General features: G+C 41.6%; 1 protein-coding gene across 2 annotated transcripts in view; it reads right to left on the reverse strand.

Moving 5' to 3' along the window:
* LOC110949841 (inositol polyphosphate-5-phosphatase A) overlaps positions 1-15682 on the reverse strand; it is a 173579-nt gene that overhangs the window by 15272 nt on the left and 142625 nt on the right. For both annotated transcript variants that reach the window (XM_022192104.2, XM_022192106.2), the window contains exon 12: positions 7552-7625. In XM_022192104.2, coding sequence (XP_022047796.1) covers positions 7552-7625 — 74 coding nt within the window. The remainder of the gene's footprint in view (positions 1-7551; positions 7626-15682) is intronic.

Raw genomic sequence — 15682 nt, forward strand, 5'->3', positions numbered from 1 at the left:
ACCTTGTTCTACATAATGACAAATAAGTGACAGGCCAAACAGTGGTGCGTTCACTTACTCAGTATTTAATGAGGGCAATATAAACTTGGGAATATAGGCAGGACAGGAAGCTAAGATAAGAGTTATCGTATCAGCGACATGAGGTCAAGGGTGCTAAAGAGCATCATGGGATGTTGGAGCGGCCACCGGCAAGCTGGGATTGGCTAAAAAGTCAAAAACTGCGGGTTTCGAACGACTTGCTGCCTCTACAGCTATGTTTGTTTGCCGTTGTCAGGGGAGGCTTGGCAAAACACAACACATGCACACACACACACATACAGATTCAAAAAGATCAGCCAAATGCTATCAATAAAGCTGAATGTTTGCTTCAGTTTGTAGAGCTGGGAGGCTCGCAGGCACAACATTGGCATAGTGCAGTACAAACAGAGTAAAATGCCATCAGTAGCTCATGGTGTACAGCCTGCTGGGGTTCGACTATGACAAGCTCTGCTCCTAGCTGCTCTAAATAAAGACAAGCAGATGCAGATGGCATCCATTTACTCCTCTCTATGTAAGATTGTTTTAACAAAGCCTCCTACTCAGTGGCATCGTCTCAGACAAGAGGCAACAATACATGACAGCGGACAATCTTCAGCTATTATCGCCACAGTGGCCCCTCATCATTTTCACTGGCTCTCTAGTAGTTAGAATGATGGATGCGCTGCTGCTTGTAAAACAATGTTCCTGTTCAGTAGATCAGCCTGTAATACTGGATCCTGCGGCAGTGCTCAGCCAACACAAGCTACACACTTACAGCGGCTGGGACACAGCGCTTTAACCAAACAGTGTCGTTCAACTAAATCTGTGGCGCTCCTTAAGGGGAGTCACGTGCTTCAGCTCCAGTATAGCGTGGCTGTTCACAGAGCAGAGAACAAGAGGCCTCCTTCATATATGATGCAAACACAAGGGATGTAGAACTAACGTACAGTATTCACAATCAAACACACATACAGAGAGGGTGAGATCATTCGTACAGGCCTTCAGAGGGCAAGGGTGGAATGAAGAGTGTTGTTCACAGAACAAGGGCACTGACTGTATACATCTGTGTGTGCACTTCCTATGAGCTCACAACGAGTCTCAAGGAATTCTCTGCTGTTCTGACAATTCACTCATATGTTCTTATTAGCAGTTATTGAGGAACTGGCAGGTAGCCATTTGTGTCACTTGACTAAAATCTTCTCTCAACTGAAGGGCAAAGTCATTCTGCCTGGCATCAGCTTTCAATCCTCCCCCTTCCTCTTTCATGAGCATGTGAATGTTGTAGGGTTTCTCAGCAGGCAAGTCACTTTTTGGCTTGTCCTCATAGACCAGCAGCTTTGTAAAAATTTATGCTAACATGTCACTATCAGTCCCAGGGTGCTTCCTAAAGAGAGAGAACACAACTGTTTATCAGTTTCTGACTTTTAACAGGCCTCATCTCCTGACCACTGTGCCACACTCTGCTTCTTCTCCGGGTCGCATCCCGAGGATCTTCTAGCTGCAAGGCAAGAGTGCTAACCACCAAGCCTCTGCACAACCCCACCTTCAACTAGGCCTTTCTATATGGATTTAAAGAAAGGGCCAATGAAATAAACAACATTTCTGTAACTTATATTCAACGTTAAAAATTCAGAAGGTCCAATGCTCAAATTATACTTTGTGTCCATGTAGCTACAAGAGAGAGCATGATGTAAGGTGGTAGGTTAATCATGAACTCTAGATATTGATCTGTTTTTGTTGAATTAAGAGGTTTGATAGGGCTATATATTTTCATTCATGACAGCGGTGTTGTTCTTGGGATGACAATATGACTGTTCAGTCCACAATCACAGTCTAGACCCAAATATCTTAATGACCAGTGGGTGCGTTGGCTTTACGCTTTATACAAATATTCATCCCTGATAGGATGAATCAAGCTGACTTTTTCTCTAGTGCTACATAAGGTCACACTTGGTCAGCATAAAGAAAATCTGGTAGCATGCTAACATGCTAAATACAAGAGGCCCATGACCCATGTGCAATTTCTCCATGGACTGCAAACTGTAGCCAGAGAAAAAATATCGCATTCTGTGTCAGTAAGCATCTGGGATGATTCAACGTTCATGTGGAGGATCATCAACGGTCATGAAAGGTGGCTCCCTGCCACAGGGAGGAGAAACAGCAGTTTTCACAGTGGAAGAGTCGCAGCTTCCACAACTGGATAAGACATGTCAGGTCAGGAGTGCACCGGGAGCTTGTTCAATATTTTCCCCAGCATCCCCGTGGTTGTGCACTGGGATTTAGTCCCTGAGGGTCGGGCTGTCAATGCAGAGTTCTTTTGTAACATCCTGAGATGTCATTACAACACCAGTGTGCTTCTTCAGTGTAACGTGTCAGATTGTTCAAACGCGCTGCAACAGCAGCTGAAGGATGCAGGACAATAACTATGATTTCCTCGCTCAATCACCTTCCCAAAGACCCATAATTAGTGTAAACATGTGCTGATAGAAATCTGCACTGCTTGTAGTAATAATATAGTAGTAATAATAATAAAAACAATACATTTTATTTATAGGTGCCTTTCAAAACACCCAAGGACAAAGTAAACAAAGTTAAAAGACATTCACATTATTAATCAAAAAATACATTCATGAAGTAAAAATGCTGTCCCTCTAGACTCATGGTACACCAGCTATCATTTCTACTTCTGTCTTTTCCTATCTGTCCTCCCACCAGCTTCCACACTATTTTCCTGCTTTGAAATCACGCATGATTTGTCCATTGATAGAGTTGTGCCGCTGCTCTGATGTCACTCAAAATCTCACTCAAAGCCCATTCCCAGTAACCATGTTACAGGCAGAATACATTCTCCCTCTGCTCCTCACTATTCACTGCATTTCTTCCAGAAGCTGGGGTCCCGATTCAATTTTTGCATCGATCTCGTGTAAAAAAACAGTAACAAAATCAGATCAGAGGACTACTAAAAGCTTTCTCCTAAATCAATCAAAATACATGAATAAGTTACTGGTGCCATAGTATGTTTTAGGGGACATTACCTTAGTTATGCCATTTCAAATATAAAATCAAAAGTACCATAATCCATGGTAAAACCTAGCATTATTTTAATTGATGGTCGTGCTGCAGCCTATGCAAAGATCGTTGCATGGTGGCTGGCTGTAGTCTCATATATTACAATAGTGTCTAAATAAATGATTGGTTTATGATTAACAGACTAATTCTCTCTCAGATCACTGGTTAGGAAAACTACTAACCATACACAGGTTTCTGTATGAACGTGCAGCAGCCTATCAGTGTGCGGCAGCCGACTGGCTCCAGGTCCAACTGTGACAAGGCCTGAGCAAATTCCTCACCCCAGTGCCCAAGTACTTAGACGTGTCACGACCAACTTTGACAGATGACTTCTTGAAAGTAAAGAGATATGCATTTTACAGCTTGAAGCTAAAGCGGAGAATTCATGAGCGCATGTACGAGGACAGAGATGAATGTCTGCCAACACTGGACGTCCATTCAGAAACTGAAAGGCAGCTGCTGGCTGACGATGCTTCAGCTGTTGTTACTGCTGGAGAAAAGCTGCAGATATTATTTAGTGAGTTAGTGCTGCTGCTACAAACAGCATGTTCATCAGTCACTTTGTTATCCAATCCTTAGTTCACTCTTGACAGCATGTCTCATTTTGTGACAACTTCTTATCTACCATCAGGCAACAGACAGAATTAACTTGCAGATTAAATGTTTGTGACTCGTATTGATTTATAGATTGGAACCGAAGTGAGCCGTGCATGTGCGTGAGTGTGTGTGTGTGTCGGCGAGGGTGTGTTCTGATGGCCTGCATTAAAAAGAGTAATAACCTCACAGATGGCGAGGGGCCGGTCTGGAGCAGGCTATGTGATGGAGAACAATCGTTGAGGCTTGATTGCTCAAGGAGCACAAGGCAGACCTGACAGGGGGAGGGTACCAGGATGTGTGTGTGTGTGTGTGTGTGAGAGAAGTGGGTGGAGGGGGTTGTTTAAGTTTAACTAGACCACTGCTACCCTTTACAAGGCTGACAATGATGTGGTTTGTCGCACACACAGAGTAGATCAAATCAAATTTCATATGCTGCTCCCGGGTTTCATCCATTTGATTCATCATCACCTCAAGTATGTGGAAATCATTTGTATTCTTTCACAGCAACACATTCATTCCTCCCTGTGGAGAGATGATTCGGTATTATATGGATAGGTGCAAAAGTCAGCCAGTGTAAAAGGACAATAAATCCACCTGTCACTTATGCAAAGTGATGTAAATGGGGTCCCTGATTAAGACACAGAGTCATTTAAAAAACAGGGACTGGCAGAACCTTGACACACTCACACACTCAGTCTCCAGCTCTCAGCTTTACACATGTACGCTCACACTCAAAGCCACTCACACACATGCTTTGATAGTTCTATGTATCTCAAGCTCTTACACACACACCCACACACATGCACACACCAAATCCCCCGCCGCCCTGCGCCTGCCACTAGAGCAGTTTATCAAGTAATTATTGTTTGATTACAGCGTTTCATTATCTGCACTGATTGAGTCACAACCGACGGCAAAGGTCAAGCGCCATTAACGCGCTGCTCCCGAAACATATTTCCACGCCGGCCGCGTGTTTGCCCTCCCTCTCCTGTGAAAGGGCTAATTGCAAATGCATTTGTTTGAGGAAGAGGAGAGGAGACCACCCGCTCCGATCTCCCCCAAGTCCCACTGAGACAGAAATATCAACGCTGCCCACAGCATCATACAGGGACACACACACAGCATACACACACACACACGTTTATACGCAGATACACATGGGAGCAGTTTGGGACCGTATGCAATCATACTTAACAAGTGATAGCCATCAAACACAGATCCACCAGCTTTCATAAAACCATTTTGGACAATAAGCTGGTGATTGACTGCTTCTGCTTTTACGGATTAATAATGAGTCCTTGTGGCCGAGATCAGGGCAGCAACATCACTGCATTTAGCAACATGTGAGAGAATAATGCAGATGAAAGAATGAGCCTGAGGGTTTGCACTTTTAGGAGTAGTTGTCTTTCATCTGCCATCTATCTGTAACTGTGAACTTTGGATTGTCCATATATACTGAAAGATCAAGTTGTCCTTTATGATTTGAGGAAACTATTGTAAAACCCCCAACAGAGCTGAGAAGTGTTTTTCTTGCCTCATAAAAAAATGACCTTTTAAGCATACACGCTTTTCATAGTAAAACAAACACTTATTATCCTGTCTCTTATGACTGTTGTCGTCAACTTGGTTCTATGAAATCCATTCTACTTATTCTTTTAGTCTTCATTTTTGTGTGTTTTAGTGCAGCTTGGAATAACAATAAATAACTGGGATTATGACTTTGGCGTCATTCCTTGTCAACAGATCATTCTAAATTTCAATGGTCAATCTCCAGCCTTTAATCAAAGTGCCTGAAAATTTAGCGAATATTTTTCTCCGTTGAAAATCAAAATGTTGTTTTTATTTAAACTTGTAAACACGTCAATACAGTTTTCTTTATATGGGACAAAACATAACTACATGCAAAATAAGCTGCCAATGTCATGGGTGAACATTTCAGACATGTATCATTATTATTCTTCAGAATTGGGTTCTGATTCAAACATACAGGGGTGAGTGGAGAGAGGGAAGGGACTATATACACACGTGGACAAAATTGTTGGTACCCCTCAGTTAAAGAAGGAAAAACCCACAATTCTCACTGAAATCACTTGAAACTCACAAAAGTAACAATAAATAAAAATTTATTGAAAATTAAATAATCAAAATCAGCCATCACTTTTGAATTGTTGATTAACATAATTATTTTAAAAAAACAAACTAATGAAATAGGGCTGGTCAAAAATGATGGTACCTATAACTTAATATTTTGTTGCACAACCTTTTGAGGCAATCACTGCAATTAAACGATTTCTGTATTTGTCAATGAGCGTTCTGCAGCTGTCAACAGGTATTTTGGCCCACTCCTCATGAGCAAACAGCTCCAGTTGTCTCAGGTTTGATGGGTGTCTTCTCCAAATGGCATGTTTCAGCTCCTTCCACATATGTTCAATGGGATTCAGATCTGGGCTCATAGAAGGCCACTTTAGAATAGTCCAACGCTTTTCTCTCAGCCATTCTTGGGTGTTTTTGGCTGTGTGTTTTGGATCGTTGTCCTGTTGGAAGACCCATGACCTGCGACTGAGACCAAGCTTTCTGACACCAGGCAGCACATTTCTCTCCAGAATGCCTTGATAGTCTTCAGATTTCATCGTACCTTGCACACTTTCAAGACACCCTGTGCCAGATGCAGCAAAGCAGCCCCAAAACATTACTGAGCCTCCTCCATGTTTCACCGTAGGGACAGTGTTCTTTTCTTCGTATGCTTGGTTTTTGAGTCTATGAACATAGAGTTGATGTGCCTTACCAAAAAGCTCCAGTTTGGTCTCATCTGTCCAAAGGACATTCTCCCAGAAGCTTTGTGGCTTGTCAACATGCATTTTTGCAAATTCCAGTCTCGCTTTTTTATGAGTTTTTTTCAGCAGAGGTGTCCTCCTTGGTCGTCTCCCATGAAGTCCACTTTGGCTCAAACAACGACGAATGGTGCGATCTGACACTGATGTACCTTGGCCTTGGAGTTCACCTTTAATTTCTTTGGAGGTTGCTCTGGGCTCTTTGGATACAATTCCAACGATCCGTCTCTTCAATTTGTCATCAATTTTCCTCTTGCGGCCACGTCCAGGGAGGTTGGCTACTGTCCCGTGGGTCTTGAACTTCTGAATAATATGAGCCACTGTTGTCACTGGAACTTCAAGCTGTTTAGAGATGGTCTTATAGCCTTTACCTTTAAGATGTTTGTCTATAATTTTTTTTCGGATGTCCTGGGACAATTCTCTCCTTCGCTTTCTGTTGTCCATGTTCAGTGTGGTACACACCTTTTCACCAAACAGCAGGGTGACTACTTGTCTCCCTTTAAATAGGCAGACTGACTGATTATGAGTTTGGAAACACCTGTGATGTCAATTAAATGACACACCTGAGTTAATCATGTCACTCTGGTCAAATAGTTTTCAATCTTTTATAGAGGTACCATCATTTTTGTCCAGGCCTGTTTCATTAGTTTGTTTTTTTAAATAATTATGTTCATCAACAATTCAAAAGTGATGGCTGTTTTTGATTATTTAATTTTCAATAAATTTTTATTTATTGTTACTTTTGTGAGTTTCAAGTGATTTCAGTGAGAATTGTGGGTTTTTCCTTCTTTAACTGAGGGGTACCAACAATTTTGTCCACGTGTGTAGATCTATGTGCAATCTAAGTCATTTTAAGGTATGAAGGGATTATTTATAGGGGGAAAAAGTCTTAGTTTTTAGGTGTCCAGGCAACAACAAGGGAGAGACCTTTTTTACTCTCATTGTGAAGACAACACATACATTTGTAGTGTGACTGTCATGATGTTTTTAGTTTAAATCAAAAGGTATCAAACAATGCTGTGAGTATGTTCCATACCTGGGTGGGAAAGAGATCTCCAGCTCATGCAGCCGATCCTTGAACACCGACAGCTCTTTGTCAAACTCTAAAAGCTGTGGAAAGCAAAAAGGAAAAAAAAAAGATGTATATGAGGAAACAGAAAATCATTCCAAATGATTCCTTTTTTATTATTTATTCTGATCAGGACAATCAGATGAGCAAACACATTTTTTTCCATTCATCCATCATTTATACAACACTTAATCCTCATTAGTGTCACGGGGGGCTGGAGTCCATCCCAGCTGACTTAGGGTGAAGGCAGGGGACACCCTGGACAGGTCACCAGTCTATCACAGGAGTACATATAGAGACAAACAATCACACTCACATTCACACCTATGGACAATTTAGAGTTACCAATTAATCTCAGCATGTTTTTGGACTGTGGGAGGAAGCTGGATTACCTGGAGAAAACCCACAAGAAAAGCGTGCAAACTCCACACAGAAAGATCTCGGGAAGGTGGGGATACGACCCGGGGATCTTCAAACTGCAAGGCATCAGTGCTAACCACCAAGCCCTACTATTTTCCAGTTTTTCTGTAACTGATATTAATTTAGCCTTTACATTCTTATCTAAAAGCTGCTCAGCACAAACAGTGTTCTACTGTAGGACCACATTTCTGATCAGAAAATTTGAGAAAAACATGCGTCACTATAGTCAACAAAAAGACGGACGACAAGACATCTCTTTGGATTCTGTCAGGGGGATTTATTTTCTTATATGAACTGAACCTAGAGGTCAGTGCTTGAACAGGAATCGCTCAGATCTCGTCTCGGTGAGGTGGGGACAAGAATGAGCCCAAAGACAGCTGATAAAGACAGAAGACCAGGGTCCCATCTTCAGGCTTTTTCTGCTACATCAATACACCCTACACCAGTGAAATATTGACAGCAGATGACCAGTTGTGTGTGTGTGTGTGTCACTAGCCCTGTCCTGCTGGGGTCTATCTCTCCACACTGACGGTGCATCCACACACTCTTCATCAATCATGTCTCCTCCCCCAGCTGTACTCACTCACCAGAGTGTACACACACACTTCCCCCAATTTCCCCCCTTTCACAAAACCCATAAATCATTAGTGAAAAGTGCAATTAGCGGCTCCTTGTACACATTAATTATCTGGGAGATGAACAGGTAGCTAGGGCACCTGCATGACTGCCTCCCTGAGAGACTGACAGCGACGTTTCCCAGCAACCCCTGGAGGACCTCGCACTAGCCCCACCCTTCCCTTCCGGCAAGAAGACATGGAGATGGAGCTGAGACATGTTTGTTTAGTGGTAAATTGGGCTATTGTACATGTTTCAAACACCGGGCTACAATCATGGCCTGATGAAGACCTCAATCCACGACGTTATGAGCCTGACAGCAGCTCTATAGGCAGCCTGACGTTAATGACATTACATTGGTGTATTACATGCAGCAGTATGTTGATAGGTACATAATGAAATATCAACGGAGATGACGTGGTGCACATGGGTAACATTTGGAAGGACGTCCTCGCAAAGTGGAGGCACGGAGGAGTGAGCTGGATGTCATGTGGGTATTATTATATCAGCACAAGGTAACTACTGTCTTCCATCTACACTGACATATTTATGTTGTGCATGTGTGACCGTCTATGCATTGTCTGCCTTCACGTCACCGCTGAGCACACATTTATAAATAAGTCCAGTATGTGGCTCCTGTGGGCTTGTGTGTATGTGTGATTATGTGCCAGTGGTGTAGAACAGTGGCCATTACTTGAGGCAGAGGGGCCTCCCAGACAGAGTCTCAGAGGTTCAGGAGGGTAGATGTGCAGCATTCATCAAACTCACAGTGCCGGGGTCACAGGAGAGACTCACCCACTGTGGATGAGGGATGGCAGAGCAGGGGATGCAACCCCACGCTGCACCGTACACCCCATCTCACCATCCAACCCACTCACACCTTCGTCTGCTGTGTGTTTTACAGCCTGAACAATGCTGGGATTTTGAAGTCGATAAAAAAATATTCAGAATTGAGAGTCTGAAGGTTGTTTGTTCATAAAGTTGCATAGGCATGCTTGAATAGAAGTTCCCCAAATCACAGCAAGACAGAGACGCTAATGTGAGCTTACACTCCGATATATTAGTGCAAAACTTGAGAGATTATATCGCTGAGACAGGCGCATACCGGCCATCGAGAAACCTGCCCGCCAGAGGGTCTAATCTGGTCCACAGGATGACTTAGCAAAGTGTAAAAAGTTACAGAGACGACATTACCTGTAAATTGTAAATTCATAAAAACGGTAAATTTGAAGTAATTTCTAAACCTTGGCAAGTTGTTTTGATCATAAAGTCAAACACTAAATTGTTCAGTTCCAGATACAGCGCCCTCCATAATTATTGGCAATCCTGGTTAAGATGTGTTGAAAGCCTTAAAATAAATTCAACCCTGAAAACTGTACAAAAATGTATTATAGGAGAATATTAGGTGCTGTTTTGTTGGCAAAAGGAGGTTGTACAAAGTATTAACATCAGGATTGCTAATAATGGTGGCACACATGATTTGATGTAAAAGAATTATTTCGTAATGTGTGATTTTTTTTTCCCCCACTGAATAAATGCACTTGAATGAAAGGTTGGATTTTGCTCTTTTTTTCATTGTGGTTCTATATTATTTAGGAAAAAAGATGAATTTATTAGAAGCTAAAGAACACATCTTAACCAGGGGTGTCAATATTTATGGAGGGCGCTGTACCTGTGACTAAATGTTTGGTGGCTTTGTAGACTTACTGTCATCTGTAAGTTGTAATGTGTAAATGAAAAAAACTGAGGCATGAACTTTAAAAAAAAGTTTCCTTCAGAAATTTCAAGTAATTTCAAGCCACTGTATCACTTTAGCAATGATCTGTTCCTTTGTTCTGTGCTGGCACCTGTACCGTTTTTGTACATTTTTTGTAAAGATTTCTACTTATGTCTTATACTCCACTATTTAGTTATTCTGTACTCTCATTTCATTTCCTTAACTTATTGATTTTCCATGTTTAAAAGAGAGAAAGTCATCCAGAATTTCATTGTACACTGTGTACAATGACAATAAAGCTTTTAAAAAATCTTATCTTAAAAAGACACTTCATCAAACGTGAACACAGAATACATATTTGAAATTGTGATTATTTACCGGTATAGGTTTTTATGCTGTAATTTTACTGGTCTGGCCCACTTGAGATCAAATAGGGCTGAATGTGGCCCCTGAACTAAAACGAGTTTGACATCTACAGTATATGATCATGTACAGATATTCAGTGGGTCATCTTTGCTGAAGTCCATCATAGCAGCTATCAGTTGTCATCACAACTGATAACATCTGCTGCTTAACAGTTATTTTGCTAAATAGTTTTAGCAATCATGCTGAAATGTGCTTAGAAGCCCTGGAGACGCAAAAGAGAAACCGAACAAAGAAAACTCTTTGCTGGCTGGTGGCACAAAGTGTGCTAAGGTGTAATAGGTTTATTCAAGCTGCCTGCAGGTGATGATAAGGATTGTGGCAGAAACATCAGAGAGGTTTGATCATCATGCTTACACGCTCTATACTGTGAACGGGAAAAAAACTAAATGTTTTCATTAAGTTTGGAGTTTCAATGCCGGAGTCCTGATGCAATTTTGAATTTTTGGTCTCTAGTTTAATCATTTTACATTTTGTCTCTATATGTAGCCCTGTGATAGACTGGAAATCCTGCCTTCACCTTAGGTCAGCTGGGATAGGCTCCAGCCCCCCTGCGACCCATTTTAATATCCATTTCAGCACAGTTTTGACAAAGAGAAAATACAGTGAAAGTGCATATGTGGCCATACATGCTCATACTGATATGATGGAGAGTGCTCAAATCATCTATGTGTTCACAGGTGTGACTGTGTTTGTTCGAGGTAACAGTGTAACAGTTTGGGGATGAGCAACATATGGCTGTGTGTATCCACAGAGTCTGGTCCTTAAGTGAATGTTGAGTAATTCATCCAGGTGAACGGAAAACCCTGCAGCCACAAATTTCACACTACATTTCATCCCAGGTCAATTAAGCATAATGCTCTGCTGCTCTGCTAGGTCAGTGGTTTGAAAAAAAAAAAACAGCTTATATGGGTTCAAGGCCTCATGACATTATAAAGCCAGCAGTAGTTTGTCAACCAGAAATGACCTTGGGAGTTCTGGAGGAGGTGGTGCGAGATGATGCCACTCCGGCAATATCACAGAGGGAAAAAGATGAAGAAGTGTCTGGATAAAAACTACCCTGTCATGGGCTCTAATTTCTCACTTTGCTTGGATGATCAGCAGGCTCCTAAATCAGACCGGTGCTGATAGTTAGGAGGCGGGAAGTCGAGAGGAGTAAAAAGAGGGAATGCGGCGTCTTCGGCCTCCGACTGTCCCTCTCAGCATGCTGGCCGCTTGTCCACCACCTGTAATTGTGCTTTGATTTACGCATTGTCAAATATCCCCTGTGACAACACCTGCTGCCATTAAAAGCCATCAATAAATGTTGGGGTGAAAGGTCATTTAATTTGATTTTTACACCTCACACTTGGCTTTCATTGCAGGGGTCATATTTTTCCTTCTTTTTATGGGGTCTTCATTATTTTGTGTGGAAAAGCGGTAAACTGTCACTGACGGGGGTGAGTGGGGTGGGGGGGGGCGATTGCTGCTGAGAGGGGGCCTGCTCAAACAAAACACGAGGCTGCAGCTCACTGCAAACTCATACTGAATGACTTTAGAGAAATGTATTCTGACAAAATGCTCAGTTAATGGTACAGTTTTGTCTTTATTTCCCTTCAGGAGCATCACTACAAGAGCATTTAATGGCAGCAGTACATAAGGCTCACCGTACTTGAGGGCTATCTCTTGTGATAAGGCTAAGTAAGCAGTCAATACTTGCCCGAAGCATTCAGAACAGAGGTGAGCTAAATTAAAAGACATACCCAATGTAGCATCAGTTTATAGAAATCCTTTAAGGTCAGATTTCATTTAGCAAGGCTTCTGTATTGCCGCTTAAGAGCTCTGACAGGTGAAATATGAAAGAACTCTGGGCTGGGGCAGCATTTGTTCTTTATTTTTTTTTATGTCCCTCTCATGTTTAAAATGTCTTGGGGCTTTTGAGTAATGCTGAGGACTACGCTGCCAGCATGACAAGGAGAGGCATGCCAGACAGAAAGGTTCATCACTTGCTGGAGCTAGTACACAAACACACCCTCCTCTCCTGGTCCCCCATCTGCCGACACCACACTGATAAAGTTACAATAAAGAGATACTGAAACAAAATCAATGGGGATGGAGGAGGGAGGCTGCCCTGCGTGTGTGTGAGCGCGTCAAGGAAAGGAAGAAACTGTGCGAATCTCATCTCCTGATACACAAACATCCACAGTACGCATGCACACACACACACACACACACACACACACACACACACACACACACACACACACCTCCTCCCATCCCTCCACCGGTGCAAGGCCCCATGGTGCCCCTTGATGCCACGAGCGCCCGGAAAATTTAATCTTCCCAAATACTCATCAGGGCTCTCCATCGTCCAGACGTGACAGCGCCGGGGATAATTAATTATACAATTTCGATGGGAATATCGACTAAACAAAACTATTAATCATAGCAAAAGTCAATAGGCATGGACACATTCAATCATGTCCCGGCCAATGATTACTCCTCTCAAAATACAATAATTATTTTCAAGAGCTGCCTCGAATTAAATTTCTGTCAAGCTGGTACAAGTCTTGCAGTTGATGAAGGATGCAATGGATTTTTTTTCTCTCTCCCCTTCCCCAGTGTAGGAGTGTGAGGAGGGACATTTATCCTTTTGGAAAGGTAGTTTGTTTTATAAGGATCATAACATGGTGTGTTTAACTAGACCATGACCATCAGATTATCTCTGATGTCCCCATTATGCCATCCATCTTGTCTGGCTTGGTGAGGAGGAGGTGGTGGGAGGAGGGAGAGGGGGTACCTCAGCCTCCCACTGCTACTGTCTCACAGAGAGGCTCCCACACATTTCTGCTGATCAAATTCAATCAATATCTGCTGGCTGACAGTGACCTTGCATGTTGTAAACCAAAAAACAGCGAGCCTCCAAAATGACGTCTTTGGATAACCGGCTGAATTGCATTTTTGTACAAAGCTTGTTAATATGATTTTATAGAGAAACAGATTTTTAAAAAAGCAGCATTTAATCAGGACTTAGGTTGAACATTTTACATTAGTGGTCCCAGTTGACTATAAAGTTCATTCAAATGAAGCTGTGTGATCAAGCCTCAGAAAACCTGCAGAACTTAATTATTAATTCCTTTCCAGATCCTTACGACCATTGTGTAGCTGAGTAGCTAAAGGTTTGGTAACAGAAACTTGGAGATGTAGCTTCACTGCAGTTGTAGATAAAGCTCATTAACCTCTAATGTCCTTAATATACAGCCCTGTGTCCTAAAAATTGCATTCTTATACAACTAAACTGCACTCTCAATTAACTTTTGAGTGAAATGTGTTGTTTTTTTATGTGGATTATATTTGCTTGGGATACATCACATTGAGAGGGACGTGTCACTCTGGCCACCAGCAAAACAGAGGAAAAGCTTCTAACGTTCTGTAAAAGGGTTGTATTTCAACCCAAACTGTGCTATTTTCTAAAGCCACAGAAATAGTTTTGCTATTAACATGGGCTTTGGAAGTTTTTCCAACTTATCTTTCAAGGAGAAAATGTTTGTTTCAAACTGAAATTAAAAAAATAAATGAGATTGCAGTGCAGTTTTTATAGACCCAGAGAGAGGATTGGATACTTTCCAATAGTACAAAAACACATCTTCCCCTCAAGTTAAAGAGATAAATAAAAATAAGGAAGAAAAAGAAAGCAGAGAAAGTTATGGAATGAGACCCTCTATCTGTGTACTGTCTACGTACACAAAGCGCATTGTGCCTGAAGAAGAGAAAGTAAGGCAAAAAACAGGCACTCCAGTCTGGTTTTGGGCCAAATTAATGGAATTGAGAAAATATCTTTTGAGGACACTTTTGTACAACTGAAAAAAAATACTTTACACCAACTGTGTTGCAGATAAATCCCACTCAAAAATGCAAAAACACTCGGTGGCCTAATCTCATTTATGAGCATGCAAACACAGCTACAATCATAAACAGTTCAATACAAACTTGACAAAGAGATAAATGCAACATTACCTATAAACACAGACAGTTTATCAATGGACACTGAGTCATGTGGTGCATTGTTCCACCCTAGTCAAATTATGACTGGGTGATACTGAAGAAATCAATACAAATGTATGTGTAAACTATTTCTGACAGCTTGATTTATATTGTGGCATTAACCCTTTATGCTTCAGTGCGTCGTAGGTGTACCGCCGGCGGTACACCTACTAATTTGCATAGGAATTTCAAGAATGTCCGATGGCTGCAAACCCGATTATACAAACACTATACGCCGATGGAAAGCTTAGATTCTCATGAATCCGCCGGTATAAACCACTTTCAGATGCGATTACCACAGCGGGTGAGAAAAACACATTTGTCCGACAAAAACAAATATTCATCCATCCGTTCTCTATACACGGCTTCAACGCACACAGCGCGACTCACATTTCCGGGTTCATTATTACACACAGAAAAAAAGATTCCACAAAAAACGGCCATAATCCAACCTTTTACATCCAGACAACACAAGCCAGTAAACTATTTTGTCCAAAACATGTCCTGAAGTCGGTATAAAATCCACGAATCGGTCGTTTTCAAGAAAATGCACCTCGCGATGTGCGTCCAATATTCCCTGTATTTTTCGTCATTTTTTTAATTTAAAAATAGAATAATAGCGATTTTTTGTACTGAAAACGGCTGGAATTGACTGAAGCTTAAAGGGTTAAAGATGCCTTTATTTTGCTCAAATATACAAATGATTTAGAAATAACAGACATTACAACACAAATCCAAAGCAGGTTGAGAAAGGAGAATTTTTTTTTTGTCACCCAAAACAACTATTATATCTTTACATCATATATCCAACAACATTAATAAACTCTGGACTTCTAGTCTGCTGCTTCACAGTTCATTCTGTTGATGTATAGGTGTGTGCGTCCTTCACACGGGTTTTAA

The sequence above is a fragment of the Acanthochromis polyacanthus genome, chromosome 15 (genome assembly GCF_021347895.1).
Source record: "Acanthochromis polyacanthus isolate Apoly-LR-REF ecotype Palm Island chromosome 15, KAUST_Apoly_ChrSc, whole genome shotgun sequence".
NCBI lineage: Eukaryota > Metazoa > Chordata > Actinopteri > Pomacentridae > Acanthochromis > Acanthochromis polyacanthus.